At 48.5% G+C, this 19,778-nt stretch overlaps 4 protein-coding genes across 5 annotated transcripts in view; 1 reads left to right on the forward strand and 3 right to left on the reverse strand.

The window, feature by feature from the left end:
* PEX14 (peroxisomal biogenesis factor 14) overlaps nt 1–1,457 on the reverse strand; it is a 68,591-nt gene extending 67,134 nt beyond the window's left edge. The window contains exon 1 of the mRNA XM_065649992.1: nt 1,392–1,457. Within this exon, the coding sequence (XP_065506064.1) occupies nt 1,392–1,427 (36 nt within the window). The 5' untranslated portion in view covers nt 1,428–1,457. The remainder of the gene's footprint in view (nt 1–1,391) is intronic.
* Nucleotides 1,458–2,330: 873 nt separating this feature from the next.
* Nucleotides 2,331–7,302, forward strand: DFFA (DNA fragmentation factor subunit alpha). Its single transcript, XM_065650111.1, has 6 exons — nt 2,331–2,469; nt 2,935–3,096; nt 3,202–3,332; nt 3,730–3,919; nt 4,300–4,454; nt 5,125–7,302. The coding sequence occupies exons 1-6, from the start codon at nt 2,331–2,333 to the stop codon at nt 5,326–5,328; spliced, it is 981 nt and encodes a 326-aa protein (XP_065506183.1). The 3' UTR covers nt 5,329–7,302.
* On the reverse strand, nt 6,581–8,657 carry CENPS (centromere protein S). Its single transcript, XM_065650112.1, has 5 exons — nt 8,563–8,657; nt 8,198–8,321; nt 7,799–7,832; nt 7,360–7,426; nt 6,581–6,974 (listed from the first exon to the last, which is right to left on the reverse strand). The coding sequence occupies exons 1-5, from the start codon at nt 8,602–8,604 to the stop codon at nt 6,819–6,821; spliced, it is 423 nt and encodes a 140-aa protein (XP_065506184.1). The 5' UTR covers nt 8,605–8,657; the 3' UTR covers nt 6,581–6,818.
* A 753-nt stretch (nt 8,658–9,410) lies between these two features.
* Nucleotides 9,411–19,091, reverse strand: PGD (phosphogluconate dehydrogenase). 2 transcript variants are annotated; one of them, XM_065650109.1, is made up of 13 exons: nt 19,022–19,091; nt 17,992–18,067; nt 17,371–17,550; nt 17,169–17,234; nt 16,314–16,432; nt 15,322–15,391; nt 14,831–14,965; nt 14,123–14,312; nt 12,634–12,764; nt 12,010–12,143; nt 11,556–11,655; nt 10,301–10,423; nt 9,411–9,725 (listed from the first exon to the last, which is right to left on the reverse strand). In XM_065650109.1, exons 1-13 carry the CDS (start codon nt 19,027–19,029, stop codon nt 9,606–9,608), a joined length of 1,452 nt encoding a protein of 483 aa, XP_065506181.1. In that variant the 5' UTR covers nt 19,030–19,091; the 3' UTR covers nt 9,411–9,605. The 2 variants fall into 2 exon arrangements, with proteins under 2 accessions (XP_065506181.1, XP_065506182.1); XM_065650110.1 differs by having other exon boundaries at nt 18,968–19,037.
* Nucleotides 19,092–19,778: the final 687 nt, after the last annotated feature.

Raw genomic sequence — 19,778 nt, forward strand, 5'->3', positions numbered from 1 at the left:
CAGAGTCTGAATTGTATGTAATTTATTTCTATTCCAGTTTAGTTCAACAATGCTCCCTACAAGCTCTGCCTCCTCGGTCCAAAATAAAGGATCAACAGAAAGGTTCCCAGTGATTTAGTCGAATCCGGCTAGAAGTGATGGATTGCACCTAAAACCGTGTCGGTCGCAGACTTTGCTTTGTTCTCTCCCCTGTTGTTGGAACGGACCTTCCACCTCCCGCCTGCTGCAGGAGGCCCTGCTGCAGCCACCTCAAGGATTTTGCAAAATTCCATTGGGATCACATACTCGGGAGTCTGTCCGAGACACTGGTGAGATGACAGAGCTGCCAAGTCACTAAATGTGAGGTAGAGTTTGCAACGAAATGCAAGTTACCCTGGATTGTGAGCAAGCCAGTGGAAGCAACGAAACCCATGGTGTGTACAACTACATATCACTTCCATTTTTCCCTCTGGTTCCCTCATTTATTTCAGGCCCCTGTTCAAAATATCTTAAGCTTTTCATATGTTTCTTGAGCATGCACTTGAACCAGTGAAATTACATGTCTCTTTTACTCTCCCCATCCGTCTTTGATGATGCTTATAGCACGTCTATCATTGCTTTGCCCTTTTACGCTGTTGGTTGAGGGATGTTTCTCCCTCGCAGTTACAAAGGCAGAAACAACACTGTGTCTAACTGGTTCTCCACCTCCTCTCAAAACCCAGCTGCCACATAAATCGCCTCCTTTCTCTCAGGCTTTGCCCCCCCATTCAAGTGCTTTATGGAGTTTCGCGTACAGACTAAAATGAAAACACGCCTGCTGTCTGGGGGCCTGGCCTGAGCAGCACTGGGCTGCTCGCTGCCCCGCCAGCTCACGCTACCGCAGCGGGCAGGCCGCCAGCTACAAACCCAACTCCCCCGGGAGGCGAAGCTCCGCCGGTGCCAGCGGGCACAGGGGCTGGAAGCGACGCGCGGAGCCCCTCGGGGGCAGGCAGGAGGCGGGGGCGGGCGCACCTCGGGGAGCCGCTGTCACCGGCCGCTGCCGGTGCCGCCGCTCCCGTCAGGGGGTCCCGTGGCGGCGGGGGCTGAGGCGGCGCGAGCCGCCCCCTCACGGCAGCGCCCTCAGCGACAGGCGCGCGGGCGGCGGTTGGGGGCGCGCGGGCGGCGGTTGGGGGCGCGCGAGCCGCGCGCGCGGGGGGTGCGGAGCGGAGCGGAGCGGGCCGGGCGCCGCCACGCGCGCGCCCCCACGGCCGGAGGCGGCGGGTGCGGAGGGGCGCGGAGCCGCGGCGCCCTCCCCTCGCCCGGCTCCCCCCCCGCCCCGGGAGGCGGCGGTGGCGGCCTCGCCCCACTCCGCCCCGCCCGTGCCCTGCCAGCCCCTGCCCGAGCCGAGCGGGCAGAGCGCCGGCCCCGTTTACCTGGCTGGGCTGCTCCGCTTGCTCCGAGGAGGCCATCTTCCCAGGCCCGGCTAATCCATCCCCGCCCAACCGATGTTACGCCCTCGGCGCCGTTCCCCCCTCCCGCGCGGCCTCACCGGCGCGTGCTGCAGGCAGAACGAGTCGAGCGCCGGGACGCCGATGCGCCCGGGGGAACCGGCCGCTCCCGCCGGGACCGGAGCAGCGGGGGGGCCGTTCCGGTGCAGGCCTGGGGAGAGCGAGCCCCAGACCGCGGGGCTGTGCGGGCTGCACGGTCCTGCCTTGCCTGGCAGAAGTGTTCTCCGTGTCTGGAAAAGCCCGTCCGGCCATTGACAAAGCGCTGGTGCAGCAGAGCCGCCCTGCTGCATGGTCAGCTCGCAGGTGACCATGGGTGTCATTCATTGCTATTTTACAGCCCCCAGAAACCTGCTCAGAGGCATAAAGAACGAGTCCAATTTGGTACGGGCAGCAGGAACTCCCAGGAGGAGCGTCCTTGGCTTGGGCAGCCCCAGGGGCTCCCACCCGCCAGAGCTGCTCAGACAGCTTTATTGCATGCCTGTATTTTTTCTCTTTATGTCATCATTTCACAACCAGCACGTCTGCCTGTAGGGGAATGTATTATTTTAATATACCGAGGCACACTCGTCCTATTACTTCGTTTTACAAGTAATTAAATTGCTGCCAAAAGTTTTTAGTAGGCACCCTTTATAGCGGCTTTCTAGGACATCAAAGTCCTGCCGTTCAGACGGAAGAGCATCACCCGCGCGGTAACTGCGCAAGGAGCGCTGGCGGGGCCGGGCCTCGCCAAAACCGGCACCGAGCAGCAAACTCTTATTTTCACCCGCAAAGCCACCGGCTCCGCGATGGCGCCCGGCGGGACTCGAACCCCCGAACCCCGGGCCTGAACTCCGCGTCCCGGCGCGCCCCGCCGCCTATCCCAGCATGCACCGCGGCCCGTCCCAGCACTCCCCGCGGCCCCGGGCGATGGCGGCGCCGCTGAAGCGCTGCCTGGTGCGGCGGCGGGACGGGCGGGAGCAGCACGGCCTGGCCGCCTCCTGCCTGCGGGAGCTGCGCGACAAGGGTGAGGGGCGGCCGCCCGGCCACCGCGGGCTTGGACGGGCCGCCGTGTGCGGGCGGGGAAGGCAGCGGCTCCCGCCGGTGTGAGGCCTCGCTCCCCGGCCCGCCCGCGGCCTGGGGGAGGTGGCGGGGCCGGGCCCGATCCGTGGAACAGAGGAGAGCGGGTCCCCGGGTGTCGGTTCCGAACGGGGAAGGCGAAGGGAGGTGGGAATACGCATCTGGAATGACAGTAGTTTCGCTGAAATGCACCTTCTCCTACGTACATGTCAAGGTTTGCATCAATAATATTAATTTCTGGAGGGGAAGCTCGTGAGTGTGTGCTAAAAAAGAGCTGATGTGCAGAGCCGTGTGGAGACAGGTCCTGGTCACTGGCCTAAATTCAGTTGCTTGTCCCTTGTGATGGGTGTAATAAAAGGGCAGTGCGTATGTCACTTCTTTTATTTCATTAATTATCTTTTCTGTTCTGCAGCTAGTGGCATTCTGGCTATTGACAAGGCCAAGGAGCCCATCACCTTAGTCCTGGCAGAAGACGGCACCATTGTGGATGATGAAGATTACTTCTTGTGTCTGCCATCTGACACCAAGTTTGTGGCACTGGCCAAGAACGAGAAATGGTCCGGCAAAAGCTTAGGTACCGCCTGGGAGCGTGGGAGGGGTGTTCGGAACACACCTTGTGGAATGAGGCTGTCGCGGGTGGGTCGGGAATGACCCGTGAAACCGATGGCTCTTGTGTCAGACAGCAGCACAGCCCGGCTCTCGGAGGCCGGGGATGAGGTGGACAGCGGTGCAGAGAGGTGGAAGCAGCTGGCCAGGCAACTGAAGGATGACCTGTCCAACATCATCTTGATGTCTGAAGAAGACCTCCAGGTACAAGAGGGGAACCTGTAATTCCTGTCCTTGGCTCTGCCCATCATCCGTTTATCTCTATAGATGGCGGAGAACTGAATAAGTAAACAAGACCTCAAGCTGAATTTAGCTGCTGTTGTTTGGTGGTGGTGCTGGAGTCAAATTTATTTCTGAGGGGAAACAGTGCAGGTGTCTGAGGAGGATGCTCTTAATCACCAATTGTCCCTCACAGCGTGTCTTTCCAGTTCTGGCAGTGGGAGGGCAAAAAGTCTAGATTTGGCCAAAAGGCAGCTGAGGTGGGTTTCTTCCTTAAAACCAGACACCCGTGTAGCATGTCAGAGGGGAAGGCCGAGCAGCATGGCAGGCCTGGCTGCTCACAGAACAGTCCATGTAACAGGAGCACTCTCGTTGTTTTAAGGTGCTTATTGATGTGCCACGTTCAGACCTGGCGGAAGAACTTGCCCAAAGTCAAACCCAAACCCAAGTATTGCAGGACACTCTGCAGCAGGTGCTGGACAGACGAGAAGAAGAACGGCAGTCAAGACAGCTCCTGGAACTCTACCTCGAGGCCTTGAAAAATGAAGACAGTATCTTAAGCAAAGTAGCAGGTAGGGAACATTAAGATGCTGGAGAGGAGCTTTTCGGAGATGCCTGAACTAGTTAAATGGAGTAAATAAGCAGAGTGAAGGACTGGAGTGAGTCGCTTAGCAGCTCTTAATGTGGTGGATTTAACAGCTGGTATAGTGTAAGAATTCTCTGGGTGAGACCAGGAGTCCTGCTGTGTCACATTTCTCACAATGCCTGAAAATAGAATACTGGGAGAAAAGCTTAAATCGTGTAGTCATCCTTAACATGACGGATTTCTTAAGTCAGAGGATGCAACTGCATGGAATGCATATTTTATTAATCTCAAAACCATAAGAGCAGTCCAGGCCACTTTTCCTGTCCTGTGTTTATGATGGGCTATAACAATTCTGCTACTTTTCAGAATCTGAGGCTGTACGAAGAAAGGAGATGGATGTGGTCGACGCAGGCATCAGCAGTGCAGGCACTTCAGCCAAAACAGCGCTCGGTGACCAGATCCTTGCTGCTCTGAAAGAGAAACCTGCGCCAGAGCTCTCCTTGGACAGTCAAGATCTAGAGGTGGGTGAGAATAGCATAACCATATTCTGGTCAGAGGAGAAGCTGTCCTTGCTTCTGGAGGCTCTAATCTCAATATATCTGTTTCAAAGTGGTGAGGTTTAATCTATTTCTCTTCCTCAGTAACACACTTGACACTACTCCAAGTACTCTGGTCTGTTCCTCTGAAAAGCCACAAAATAATTTTGGGTTTGATCTCTGCCAAATCACAGTCAGCCAGTGCTTCAGCTGTCTTAACAGCAAGTGTTATTTGTATGCAGATGCAGCTAGATATATTTCTTTTATACATCCCAAATAAAACAATAACTCCTTATTTTGGAAAACAGTGTAAATAAAGCCACAGCTTGCAAAGGAAAGTCTAGGTAAACTTTAACCATCAGAAATCATGTTCTAATGGTATGAATTTGCTCCTGGTGCTTTTCCCTGCTGTAGAAACTAAGTCCCTGCATTCTGTTCCTTTGAACATCTGAATATAGCTTCAAGCTCCAAGTGTTGGTAGAACATTGAAAATGCACTAGCCCAGGGGATAGATGATGAAAGCTGAGAACATCTGCAATACGAAAGCGCCGGTATTGAACAGGTGTCTCGTTGCTGCTGTTCTTAACGTGGGCAGAGGGGGTAGCGGTGGAGGAGCATCTGTAGAAAAGACTCTTACAGATCTGTCTTGCTACAGCTGGTCGTGAAAGAGGACACAGAAGCCCTGGCCTCAGCCCTGGGATGGGACAAGCAGAAATCCGAAGCTCTGCAGCAAGCCTGTGATCAGGAGCTCTCCAAGCGTCTCCAGCAAGTGCAGACTTTGCATTCCCTAAGGAGCATGTCAAAGGGCAAGAAAACACTCCCCTTGGAAGACTGGCTTAGTTCAAAACGCAAAAAATAAGACTGTACTGCCACTCATGGGTTTCGGGTGGGTTTTTTTGCATTAGAATCAATACAAGCAAAGATAGATCCTGGGAGCCATGGTTTGCTGGTCGTACTGTGGTCAGGCTGTAGACAACTAAAACCTGGACATTGTCCTGAGGCTTAAAATCCTGCGATGATTCAGATCATGTGTAACCAAAGGGATTGTGGCTTTTTGCAGAATACTAGAACAATGGTATTGCTAAACACAGCATGTAAGGGTTCAGCGTTGAGTATCTGGTCAGGAGCCAGAAGCTTCCATCCCATAATGATGGATCCAGCTTCTGAAGCCCTAGGCAGCTCCTTCCTGCCTCCTGGGTGCAGTGTGAGCACCAACTTGTCAAACACAGCAGAGGTGAAAGCACTTGCTTTGTAAGGCTGTGGGACAGCAGACTGATATTTGGCCTGTCTGTATTACTTTCCTAATCATTCGTGTAGTATCATGATGCTTTAATATTAATGGGCTTATTTTTAAATTGGTTGAAGTATTTTTTTTCTAATATTAAAACCTTTTAACCTTACTGTTGGACCAGTTTTGATATACCCACCAGCTGCTATGATTAAAGAATGCGCTGATAAATACAATATTAACTTAAGGATACAGGAAGAAGAAATTAAATACAGAAGGACTCTGTACTGAGTCTGTCCAAAGTATTTAGGTAAAATGTGAGAACTGACTGGACTTTGGGGGAAAGCTCGCAGTCAGCTTTTGGTCAGTCTGCTTTGCCAAGGCATGTAATTGCTTCTTACGATGTACATGTCTGCGCTGTAACGTTACAGGCCATGACAGTTTAAAAGGTTTCCTGCTGCTTTAAATAGCTGCAAGCTTTTTATGTCCAAGTCTTTCTGAAATAGCACGTAAGGCTGTGCGTTAACAGCTAATTGCACTGGCTACCAATTAAAACATTATGCGGGGAGTGACTAGCTGTCAGCAAGCTTTTCCTGTGTGCTTACCTCTCAGCTTCTGATTGCCACTCTCCATTATAAAGCACTTTTTCAGTCTTGCTCAAAGCTGCAGTGCTTTTGCCTTTTTCAAGCTCAGCTTGGGAATGTTTTAATTGTCAAGTCAACAAGTGGGAGATATGGCTATTAAAACAAAAATAACATACTCAAAATACCCAAGCAAAAGTATCAAAAGTGGAAGCAAGGAGGAGGTAAAACAATTACTGGAGAAACCAAGGAGCAGCATGAAAGGAGTTGCACATACTAAGGTATTATGGTCAGTGAGACTGTTCTGCTTTAACCTCTTTATTTAAAGGATTTTCTTTTTAATAACAGGAAGATACCTTTTTGTGAGCAATTAAGGCATTTTGGCTGTAAACTTTACTGGATTCTGACCTTTCATTTTTGGAACAAAAAAATCCAACTAATCATGTTCACCTAAAAACCTAAGAATTCATAACTATTGCTAACTTTGGTTCCTCCAGGGTAATAAGAGAAGATTACCAGAGACATTACTTGAAAGGTACGTTATGCCATGTTGGAATCTTCACTTTCAGTCACAGCTGTTTCTTGTTCCCCAGATGTTCTCCCTCCCTTAGCTGCACCGGACTTCTTTTTCTTCTTCTCCTTTTGCTCCATGTTACTTGATGCGAGCTCTTCACTCTTCTGGGTGATGTACTTTAGCTGAGAACAATAAACTAATCTGTCATCTACTGAAGAACACAACATCGAGAAAAAACCCAAGTGATTTACTTCTGAGATTGACAATGCTGTAATGTGTCTGTTTATTGCACTTTTGTACTTGCAGCCTCAGCAGCCCTGTTGCAACCAGAACATTGCGGCTTGAATTGCAATCAGATCTGTGTTCCCACAGTGAGGCACAGTGTCATGAGGGAACATGAGATGAAAATTAGAAAAATCACTGGATTGTGCCCATCCATCAACTATAAGCCACTGAAATTGCTTAAGCAACAGTTGCTTCATCATCTGTAGCCTTCACACAACTGCTCCTAGGAATTAACCAGTTGGTTTAAGTATGTTGTGAGACAGAAAATACAGTGAATCTCACCAGAGAATTGCTCCTTCTAGCCAAGAGCTTCACATCTTCTGTAGTGACTGTGCTTCGTTTTGCATGCCTGCATAAAACATGAAAATATCGCTTAATGTGTTTGCCACCATTGGTTTGAAGAGGCCATACAGCATCTAATTCAGATGATAATAAGCATCTGTCACTCCCAAACCTTCCAGTGCCGTTATGTATTAATACATTTGACAATTCTATACTAGAGTCATTAATATGAACAATCACTTATACCACATAAATGAACTTCCAAGATCAGGAAGAACCTACAGGGGAATATCTATTTCCTAACGTCCCAGCCACTATTTAATAAGCCAACAGAATCCTTTAAAATTAAATTACACGACACATTTTAAAGTTACTATACCTATTGGAGCTGAACACAAAAAAGCAAGCCTTTGTGATGGTCAAGTGTTCCAGTACCCACCTGGCAAACATTTCGAGGTCTTTTGCAAAGTTCTCTGGAGAAAACAAAGACACCACATATTTTAAACCAGTAACTGAGTCAGAAGAGATGTACAATAGAGTTCTAGCTGTTACAACGGTGAAACTAGAGATAATCCAAGTTAGTCATGAGAAGTGACCATAACTCTCTTCTATGTGCCACTCCGTTGCACAGGCAGGTGGCCCACACGGTATTTCCACATGCCTTTAAATGCATTTTCCAGCTCTGAAAATCAGAATCACTATTTCTTGTACTTTTAAAAATGTAATGCAAGAAACAATGCACCAGTGACACTTAGTTCCAGTGCTTTTTTTTTTTTTTAAGATATTGTTTCTCCAGCAATAGCTCTTGAACAAACAGATAACATGCAAACTTCTGTACCACACTGCCTGAAGGTGATCTCTGAAATAGCTGCGATGGTTTGTTTGCTGAATTGCACGTCTTTATCTTCCGCAACCTCCTCACACAGGCAGCCAACCGTGTAGTGAACCGCGGCCTTCAGCCTCTGCAAGAATCCAAGGCGGAGATGGGTCAGCTCTCTGCACGTACTCTTGTGCAAATTATTTAAGAAGACGCAACATAAACGACCGCTTACAGTCCCACACACCCCCCGCCCGGGCTCCATCTCGTCCCGGCCGGGCCCTCCCCGGGCGGCGCTGGGGACCGGCCCCGGCTCGGTGGGAGCGGGGCCGGGGCTGCGGGGCCGCGGGGCCGGGCAGGAGGCGGGGGCGACAGCCCCGTCGTACCTGGGTGAGCAGCAGCCGCTCCTCGTCCTCCGCCGCCGCCATGGCGCGGCCCTCAGCGGCCCGCCCGCGTTTCCCGCCCAGCGCGGCGGGGCGGGGCTGAAGCGGGGCCGGGGCAGGCGCAGCGCGGGGAGCGCCGGTACGTCAGCCCCAGGCCTCCCCGCGGCCCCGGGAGCGCCGGTTCCTCACCCCGAGGCCTCCCCGCGGCCCCGGGAGCGCCGGTACGTCAGCCCCAGGCCTTCCCGGGAGCGCCGGTTCCTCACCCCGAGGCCTCCGCGCGGCCCCGGGAGCGCCCGTTCCTCAGCCCCAGGCCTCCCCGCGGCCCCGGGAGCGCCGGTACGTCAGCCCCAGGCCTTCCCGCGGCCCCGGGAGCGCCGGTTCCTCAGCCCGAGGCCTCCCCGCGGCCCCGGGAGCGCCGGTTCCTCAGCCCGAGGCCTCCCCGCGGCCCCGGGAGCGCCGGTTCCTCAGCCCGAGGCCTCCCCGCGGCCCCAGCCCCGCTCCCCCGCCTTGTTGCCGAACGGGGCTTGTGAAGCTGCTTTTGTACCCGTCAGGAAAACAAAGGGCTTTGCCGTGTGAGGACACCCGGGAATTCATCCGAGAGAACCAAGCTACTGCCTGTTAGAAATAAACAATGATGACAAAAAAAAAAGGCCTTTACCTCCCTGGAACCCTGTGTAGCGCTACTGTGCTGTGTGCCATTCTCCAGCAATTACTGAAATGCAGCCACCTCTATCTTGATCCCTATGAGTTTATGCACTATAACACAACAAAAATATTATAGTTTTAAAGTGTATTCTATCGAACACTGCACAAAGACATTTTACCCAGTTTTGGCTTAAGCAGCGGAAAGAAAACCCCTCAATGCCTTCATAAGCAAGTTTATTTAGCTTTCTTACATGAGATATATATATATATATATGAAATATACCCACAAGTTATTACAAAAGTGTCCAAACACAAATTCTAACACAGTACAGTAAAAAGTGGTATTCTAGGAGGAGTATCTGAGATCTACAGTATCTTGGCTTCCAGAGGAAATACTTCCATTAGACGTTGTAGGCAGAAGAGGACACGTTTCCTCCATGGCCTGTCCAGTTTGTATGGATAAACACACCTGGCTTCGATAATAACTCATATGTATGTGCACCAAAGTAATCACGCTGAGCCTAGAATAAGAACACACACACAAAACAGACACGTGAATGTCACAGTCGCACAAGTACTAGAAGGTGCACCTGCTGATACTTGGTTATAGGAACACTAGAAATAAGATCTGACTCCAGTATTCTAACATTCAAAGTTATTTTTTCATTATCAACAAAATCACCACAATGAAACATTTTCTAATATCTAGTAATTGATAGTTCTGTAGAAAGACAAGGGTATTATTTCTGCTAGGCACTAATCTAAAAAACAAGCACCTACATACCTCCAAACGTTCAAAGATACTTCTTTATAAAGTGTTTTGATTCAAAGACATAATTACTCTTGGTTCACAGATGGAACACGAACACATGCTGGGCACCATTACATCTCTGGTGTTCTTTATCCAGACATGTCATAGTATTTTGTTGCCATGAATTTCAGGTTTAACATAATTATATTAGGCAATCTGTGCCTTTATCTTCACATTGCTGGAGGGATTAGGACATAGTGCCATCACAGCCTCTAGACCAGTGTTTAAATAACAACATGATGATATTTCAATAGCCAGATCTGCTGCACTATTTCAGGCACCTACCTGAATCAGGTTAGCTGGTAATACTTCATGCCTGTATCCGTCGTAAAAAGAAAGTGCTGTGGTGAAGCAGGGCATAGGGATCCCAATCTGTACTCCAGTGCTGATTACACGTCGCCAGGAGTCCTGGGAGAGAGAAAAAAAGGCAAGGAGAAAAAGAAAAAAGAAAGAAACTAATCGGTGCTTGCTCAGAGGTATGTGCAGGCATATGAATTATTCTAGTATAACCGCATGTGCTGTTTCATGTTATAGGAAATCTAATGACCAAGCCTGAGCAAACGTAGCAGGAGATTCCTGATTTTACATAAAGAAGGTTGATCCAAATTACTGGCGGGTAAGATAGTTAGCAAACGGAACAATAAAAGTGCAGACATACACTTCACACGCAATCAACCCCCAGCCTCCAGCAAGGAGGCTGTTGTTTCACATCATCTGTGCATCCCAAAAGCGCACACACAGCGGGGGACATACTGAGCAAACACTGAGGCACTTTCAGGACCTCTAACCAAGCACAGTATAATGCCTGCCCAAGGGAGTACCGGGTCAGCACAACACTGCAAACAGATGTGGATAATCCTCACGTCAACTCTACAGCTGATTTTGTAACCTGCATGGAATATTCAGCTGCAGTTAAAAGAATTATTAATGATAATATGACTTCTTTGTTGGTCATATAATCTGGTTTTAGTTCTGCCTGTCAACTCCATCCAAATCAAGATGCTGTTTGGACAGACGTAGGTCCAACGAATGAACACTGTTATTTTGGTGCTACTGCAAACAATGGTAACAGAGCTTTACACTCTGTGCAACTGAAATCCAAGTGCACAGCAGGCACAAGACACAGGGCAGGGATGAAAATGTTCACACAGGCCAGACATTTTTTCCTGATACAGTGTTTTGTCTCAACTGCTACATTTCTGACCAAGGCTCTTTTGTAAAATGGAAACCAATGGAATAGTAAAATGGAGACCATAAGTTTCTAAGAGTAGCTTTGCTAGTGTCAAAGAGCCATGACACAACGAGGACTGTATGTTTCTTTGCTCCTGTATTATCTTTATGTTGATGGTACAAATACACCTTGCAACATTACATAACACCTTTGGGATTAAGGATGCTGTATAAATAGGTTTCAAGGATGTTCTCTACCTTTTCATTTTTCAGTCTGAATATACTTGTGAGGTAACTCCTGGGAAAGAAGCTAAAGCAAGTCCAGACTATAAACTGTTGTTTTTATGCTCTTCCTTCCTTGGAAACTCACCTGACAGTTTTCAACAGCTGTCTTAAAGAAATCATCCAACAGCAAATTCTGGAGGTCAGGGTTTCGATCGAAAGCATCTTTGATCTTTCCCAGGAACACACTAGGCAGAACACATGTAAAGCAAGAATAAAATTTCACAGCTTCCACCAAAGGCCCAGAATCCAAAACTTACAGTGCCAAAATTTGCCTCAGCAGGACTCAAATTCCAAACATTGAGAAAGATGCAAACAAAACAAAGACTGAAGAAAATCTGCAGGAGTTAAGCCACCAGAAAACTGGCTTAATCTGGTAATGTGTAGTGCCATCTGCAGAAACAGCCTTTCAGTATCTTATCGGCAGATTAACTCCATGGATTTTCCAATAAAATCTCTAGGCTTGTCAGCCTAGCACCACATATATCAAATTGCCTGCTCTTCTCCCCTCAGCAACGAAATTACCTCCTCATCTCAATTACCTTCTGATGATGCAGCCTCCCCGCCACATCAGTGCGATGCCACCATAATTCAGTGTCCAGCCAAATTCTTTGGCTGCTTGTCTCAGCAGCATGAAGCCTTGAGCATAAGAGATAATCTTGGAAGCATACAGGGCCTAAAAAAAAAAAAATAAATCACATTCCAAGTGAAGTCCCACAAAGTTGAACGAGAAACTTCACAATCTACATGCTCTGTTTAGTCCACATCTCATCAGGGTTGAGTAGAGTAGCCACATTCCAGCTATCTGAGAACTAAAATTCCAATTCCAGTTGTTGGAAAATTTGTTCTCAGAGAGAGATCAAGAGCTATTATCCCAATTGTAAAGATGGGAATGTTGAGGGATGAAAAAGCAAGCTCCTGTGCATGAATTATGTCCTCTGCACCCCAGCTATAGTTGTCACTGCCCACTGTGGCTTAGACTTGAATTCCTTCAGGACTGTTCTTTGGTCAGGAAAGGAATTGATGCCGTTATGCTTTGTGGACACCACTAGACAACGCACAACGGGATGGCTGAAAGCAGGCAACGTCGCACAAAAGCCCCTTGCCAGGGTTTACAGCATCCAAACCCTGCTCTGCTGTGCACTCTGGCAAGCACAAAGACTCACCTTACGTATGTCCTCCAGAAATGCCTTCTTATTCCCACCAAATGGAGTCACTTCGGGGCCACTCAGCAGCTTACTGGCCTGTACTCTCTCCTCCTTGAGAGACGACAGGCACCGTGCAAACACGGCTTCACCTTTCAGTAGGGTAGGAACAGGCAGAAGATTAGAGAGTTCAGCATCACTGTTAAGGTCTGAGATACCCGTCCTCAAGCACAGTGAGTGTGTCACTGAATGCTGAGCCACACACACAGTGGAACAGTCACACGGGAAGAGAGAGGTCTACAAATGAATTATTTCAACAGCATTACTGAGGGACCAAAGTGCCAGTCAGTGTAACCAGGGGGCAAATACTGACTGATACAGCTTTCAAATGTTAAAGAAAAAAAAGCCACAAGTCATCTGCATGAAAATTTATCCTCGGGAACTATCACCAGCTCTTAGTTTTGGAACCTAGTTTTAAGAACCTACTTTAAAATTTCTTCCTATCTATAAAAGACAGACGGTGTTGCACTGCAGTCCAGGGACAGGCAAGGATGAAGACTTCACTAATTACTGTATCATGCTTTGAAGATAAAAAGCTGTTGCATAAATGCCAACTCACATTAACTAGATGTGCTTTGAAATACATGCAAAATAAGAGCAATTAAAATCAAGAATAAATCAGCAGGTCAACTTATAAGGAGAAATAAGTTTTACAAATCTGGTAGCCCCACAACACTAGTATTCAGAAGCCCACAAGAAAGTTTTATAACATCACTAAGCAGGTTACTAAATGTTATTTGCCAGGGCTAAGGACTTAGCCCAGCAATATCTTCAGCTCCTAAAGACGAAGCCTGAATGCCAATCTCTTGATCTGGCTCAGGCAATTCTTAATCATGTTGTTTTAAGCTGTACTTATTTGCAATTGAAGATGATATTGTTAAATGGTGAAAAAAAAATCCTTTCTGAGGTCTGACAGAATGAAAGCAATCAAGTTTATTTTAGTCTTTGTACTGAACTTTTCTTCCACTTTTAAAGTGAGTCATGAATTAAAAAAAAAAAAAAAAAGATTAATCAGTAATGCATTCACAAGATTCTGGATCCTCCCTGCAGCAGGATTAACAGACCACATCAAACTCAGAACTGGCTCCTCTCCATTTCTGCAAAAACTTCCTTCTACACTGGGTAGGAAAAGTGTGGGGGAAAAAATCAGAGAAAAGCAGGAGTAGCATGACTCTGCTTTTACAAGCAGAAGTCTGCAGGTCACACTCACGCTGTAAAACCACCCCCACACTGCCCTGAGAAGGACCATGTTTGCACAAGGGCTATTGCACACACTTCCCTATCAACTCCTCGTTACCTAACAGTGCTCCCCTGGGCACTGCAGAGACTAATTAGGGAGTGTCTCCTTCACCCTTGATCTTTGCAAGAACCCCAAACAGGAGAATATTAACAGCTGAAGCGAGAAACACTCTTTCAAGCCTACAAGAGGCCAGATGGAAGAAGCAGTTACCTATGAGCGTGACGGGGACTCCATATTCCAGGGCAGAAATGGCCGTCCACTTCCCTGTGCCCTTCTGGCCTGCACTGTCCTTGATCTTTGGGAGGAGGTGTTTGCCATCGCTGTCTTTGAATTTGAGAATATTGGCTGTGATTTCAATCAGGAAAGAGTCCAGTTCTGTCTTATTCCATTCCTGAAATACCTGGAAGAGGAGAAAAAAAGTGTACACACATATATATACACACACATTGATTTACTTTCTATATGCTATATCAACAGATTAATTGATTTTTGTATACATAGACATATATATACATACAGGACGGGGTCATGAGCTGCCCATTCAAGACACATCATACTTATTGACTTGCTTCAACAAGGTCTCTGCAAGATTTGCCTGCTTGATTATAATGCTCAATGTTTTACTGGCTTTGTTCAGGCCAGGTAATTCAGATCTCTGCAGAAGAAGGTGCTTCCTGAGGAGAAATCAACTGTAGAACGGGAGAGTTTAGACAACTTCTGTAACTGTTCAGGTGTATGTGCTTGCTGCTCCCTATCGCACTTGATGCTCAGGAATATTGTGCATGTCCCCCAGCAGAAGACATGTCAGAAAAATTAACTTCACGTACATACAGGAGCTTTACCCAGCCCGGCTGCCTCCATCAGCACCAGACAAACACCATGGCCCAAGAGGGCAAGAGACAAAAAACTACAGATCACCTGGGACATCTCGTCGTGCTCCATGCCCAGCACGTCTTTCATCAGGTGATAGGCCTCACAGATCAGCTGCATGTCTCCATATTCAATCCCGTTGTGCACCATCTTCACAAAGTGTCCAGCGCCCTCATCTCCCACCTGGCAGGAGAAATCAAAAAATGCCATCAGCAACAGCGCTGTCACCACTTGCAGTGTTTAATGCCTGCCCACGGCTTCCTTCTGCCTAAAGGAAGGATGGAATCCCAGTGCTAACTGAAAACATATGGGTCACAGATCCATTTAGCTCCCCCAGCACACAAACCAGCCATAAAACTTTGTCTTTCCACTGAATGGGATAAGTTCTCAGTGATGGTAGATTTGAATAGAAGGCAGTCAGCCAGAAAATCAACCACTAATGTTTCTGGTTTTATCAAGGAAAAACACGCATGAGATTCAGCAACCAAACTACCTGAGCATGGATCGAACCACAGGGTCAGTATCAAATAAATATTTACCCAGTCACAACAAGGTTCCCCAGAGCCCACTTTAGCAGCAATGCTTTGAAATATGGTCTTGATGTGGGGCCTGTGGGGAGAAATAATATGCCTCAGCAGACAGGCAGAGGACACAAACACCGCAAGAAAAAAATAAATCCATCTGTACGATGCAGCCTTCTGTAACCCGCCAAAAGGCAGCCTGGGGTGAAGGAGGGCAGGCACCAAGTCCAAGTAAGACGGCAGACAGAAGCTGTCTTTACTGAGCTGTTCATGGCAAAAAGATGATCAGACAGCAGACCACTGTTACGCTGTTTCTCACTTTGTGCCATCAAATTTGAACAGGCTGATATTGGTATGAAACGCCAATGCAAACGCACAGGGACTGACAAGATTCTAAGGCTCAAGTAAAGCCCGGACACACCTTTTCTTTCTACATCTACAGAGAGAAGGGGCAACCAGGGATAAAGTCTAATATGAACATTGATGTCCAGTCCTTTACACTAACGTAAGTACAAAACAGCAGGGCAGCATGGCAGAAACTTGAAAAAAAATAATGTATTCAGTACAAACACGTACTGAAGCCTCCTTTTATAACACCTGTCACTGCAGGGATGTTTGCTGCTGCTGCTGCCCATTTCATGGTTAACAGCCTTCCAAGCGCATGGGACGCCAAAAGAAAAATCATAATCAAGACAAGTTCTTTTTTAAAATGTAAGCAAAATTCTTTCCTCCCCTAGCACGCATTTCTCCTTCAGATTTCTATAAGTACTACTTTTGCCTGTGAATTCCTTGAAGAAAAACCTGCCTTTGTTTTGCCTGCCATGAAAGCCCAGCACTGCCCCATGACCCCAGCTAGGTTGAGAAATCTTGAGCCTTGAGGAAGTGAAATGGCAACATATCTTGTTCTCTCCACACCCACGCCCTCCTCCTTCCCTCCCTCGGCTCTCACTGTGAACAGAAGACGATTGTTGCAGACCATTCTGAAGAAGAATATACCAGCTCATGCTTACCAGGCTTCTTTGGCTCCTCCTGGCATGAGTGAAGGACCATATCTGGCACCCTCCTCTCCACCGCTAACACCGCTTCCAACAAATAAGATGCCCTTTTCCTTTAGTTCCTTACAACGCCTCTGGAACAAAAAACAGAGCAGCATTATTTAATTTCTTTCAATGCCAGAGCCTTACAAACAAAGGTTAGCAATTCAGACACAAAAATAGGTTTTAAATTCTGCTTTAGACATGCTAGAAGACAACCTTAGAGAAAGCTTGTACATAAAACAGCACAATGAACATTAGGAAACTTCCTGTTGCTTTGACATAGATCCTTGCAAAAGAAACGTGCTGAGAAAACAAAGTCCTTATAAGCACTGGATAGAAAAGGGCAGCACTGAGGCTGGAAAAGGCTCAGAATTAAGTGTCAGGTGATACACGCTGTGTGCAAAGATGGGGGGGGAGGCAGATCAGGCCCAGGTGGAGCTGCTGAGGTCACTGCAGTGAAGGTGCAAGCATGGACAACCATAAGGGAAACTGATTCCCTCTGACTGGGAGAGAAGCACAGGCTGAGATCCCTAAGGGAAGCTGCAAGCTCCCCAAGTATTAATCCTCATTTAGTACCTGTTTTTCACTCTGGCGTGGCTAATTCACTTATCCAAGATCAGGATGCCAAAGCAGAACGACTAATACCAGCACCCCATCTAAGATTCAGAAGTACCAATGTGAATGTGATATTTTAACATAAGCATCCCAGATATGCTAACGTAACTCCTACAGTTACAGCCTGCTCACAAGCAGGTTTTGTTTTCTTTTCTTTTAAAAGAAGAATCATATGTATTTTGTTCACCCACTTCAGGCAGAAAACAGGCTTACCGTGGTATCTCTATACTCAGAATTCCCACCATCAATTATAATGTCTCCAGTCTCCAACAACGGTACCTGCCAGAAATAAATCAGCATTTTGGTTTTCTCCATGCATTCAAAACCTCAATAATGACAAATAATTGAGATCTTCTAGAGGAAACTTCTCCAAAAGACAGCAAGAAGCCGCAGGTAGAAAGAATGTTTCCCTCACCAATTTATTGATGAAGTCATCCACTGCAGCTCCAGCCTTCACCAGCAAGATAATGCGACGGGGCTTCTTTAACTTGGAGACCATCTCTTCCAGGCTGTGAGCACCGATCACTTTGGTTCCCTTGGCCTCATTGGCCAGAAAATCATCCACTTTGGAAACTGTCCTGTTAAATGCACAGACCTGGGGGAGCAAGAAAACATGTTAATAAAAGCTACCAACAGAACAGTTACTTTAGCTCAAACCACAAATTATATACACAAGGTTCAACGTCTCATGCTCTTCCGCTTCCACCTTCCCTAAAGACACAGAGCAGGGATGAACCTGCAGCGTGTCTTTGCAAGTGCCTTGGGAACCCACAGTTAATGGCCAAGCGCAAAGCAAACTTCAGGGAAAAATCATACATAGCTAACACATGAGGTGGCTTGCTGAGTACAGGCACGTACTGCTGGTCTTCTCTGGAAACGGGATAAAGGGCAGCCTGTGTTATAACTACATGGAGGAAAGAACACCCGTTAGACCATCGCAAGGGAAAAACCCCACAAAATACTAAATATACAAAATGCTCAGCTCCAATCCCAAGTGCTGACAAGTCAGCCTTTCTGAACGTTTTCTCTCACTTACCACAAAACCATGGTCGTTCATGTTCAAAATAAGGTTTTGGCCCATCACAGCCAGTCCAATCAAAGCAATATCAGCTCTGGAATGCGGAAGAAGAGAAGCACCAGGTAAGTCTCATTAACACCAGTATCCGTGCTCCCTGTCAGGCTGTTCTGTTCTTGTCAACTGCTGGGCCAGCCCAACCCCTTCCAACAAGTGCCGTAGCACAAGCTCTGGGTTTATTCGGCAGGTTATGACAGCAGGAGACCCTCCTGGCTCCCAGGCAGCCCAGCAGACTGAGGGGAGACCGACGCGTCACCAAGATTTGCTCCAACTAGATGAGTAAGAAAAGTCAGATACGCAACACGCTGCACTGGGATGCAGGGAGTAAAGCGAGCGGTTCTGTCGCTGACGGATCCAGCTCTGTCACAGCTCCGTACGAACAGATGCTGAGCTACGACATCACGTCTGAACACTCACTACACTTTTTTTTTTTGGTCCTGTAACACAAACTGTCTCAGATTTGGGGCGGGCAAAGGAGAAGAGGGAAAGGGGAAATTCTGCTGGCGGCTCAGCCCAGCGTGCGGGGGGCGCACGGAGAAACCCAGGCTGTTAATGTTTCTATTCAGGAACAAGTTTCCTGCTTCACAATCCTAACTCCAGGACTGCCTGCTCCCGGATTTTCTCACAAAGTCTCTCAGCAAACCGGCTCATTCTCCTCACCGGCCCCTCAGCCGGCGAAGCCGCGGCCCCGCCAGGCCCGTCCGCTCCCTCCTCATCCTCCCGGACACACCCGCAGCGGGGACCGCACGGAAACACCCGCTTCCCCCTCATCAACCCGCCCAAAAGCCGCGTTTGGCAGGAAATCACTCGGCAGAGACGAGAGGCTCGAAAGGCTTCCCCCCCCTCACACCGCTAACGGTCTGTGAGGCCTCTCCCGTGCGCGGGGGCACCCCCGGCTCTCACACCACCGCGAAACGGTTCCGGCGCTGCCCCCCACCCCCGGAGGCGGCCATGCCGAGGCCTGGCCCGCTCAGGTCCCGCCCGCGCTCACTGGGCCATGGCGGAGGCGGCGGAGGGCGCGGCGCCGGCGGCGTCTCCCGGGGCTGGGGGCTGCGGGCCGCGCGCGGCCGGCCCTCAGCCGCCCCTCAGCCGCGCGGGCGGGGCGCGGCGCGCCCATTGGCTCTCCCGGCAAGCCCCGCCTCCCGCCCATGGGCCGATGGTCGGGACGCCCCGCCCCCTTAAAGGGGCAGCGCAGGGCAGGGCGCAGCCCCCGAACAGCGTTTTTTTCGTTTGATTTAATTCATCGCCTTAAATGCAGCTGTTGAAACATCTTCAGCTCGGGGATCACTGCTATCAGTTCATCCTCGAGGCGTCCTAGAATTCGGGTGAAGGAAAACTCAGGAAAGCTGTCCGTCTGTCAGCACTGAGATTAAAATGAAGGTTTAAGAAAGCTGGGTTCGTACCTTTGCTCCATGACAGTCACACGCATCATCAAGAAAAACTGACATTCTAAGCATGCTCACTTTCTATTGAAGTCACATTTTAAACGTGAAGACTGGCAGCAAACAGACCCATCAAACTTTCAGTCCTTATTTTTGGGCATTGAGACTGAATGAATCTGAAATCAGTGAAACAGCTCGCGGCATCTCCGAAGCATTAAATAAGCTGCCAGAAGAGCAACCAGAAAAAGTTAAGAGGCTACTCCAGGGCCTAACTCAAAAAAAATAAGGACTCTGCAACATCAAGCAGCAAAACACCCATGATAACTTTTACAGATAAAGAGCAGATCTCACCCACAGCCTGATAAA

The sequence above is a fragment of the Caloenas nicobarica genome, chromosome 22 (genome assembly GCF_036013445.1).
Source record: "Caloenas nicobarica isolate bCalNic1 chromosome 22, bCalNic1.hap1, whole genome shotgun sequence".
Lineage (NCBI taxonomy): Eukaryota > Metazoa > Chordata > Aves > Columbiformes > Columbidae > Caloenas > Caloenas nicobarica.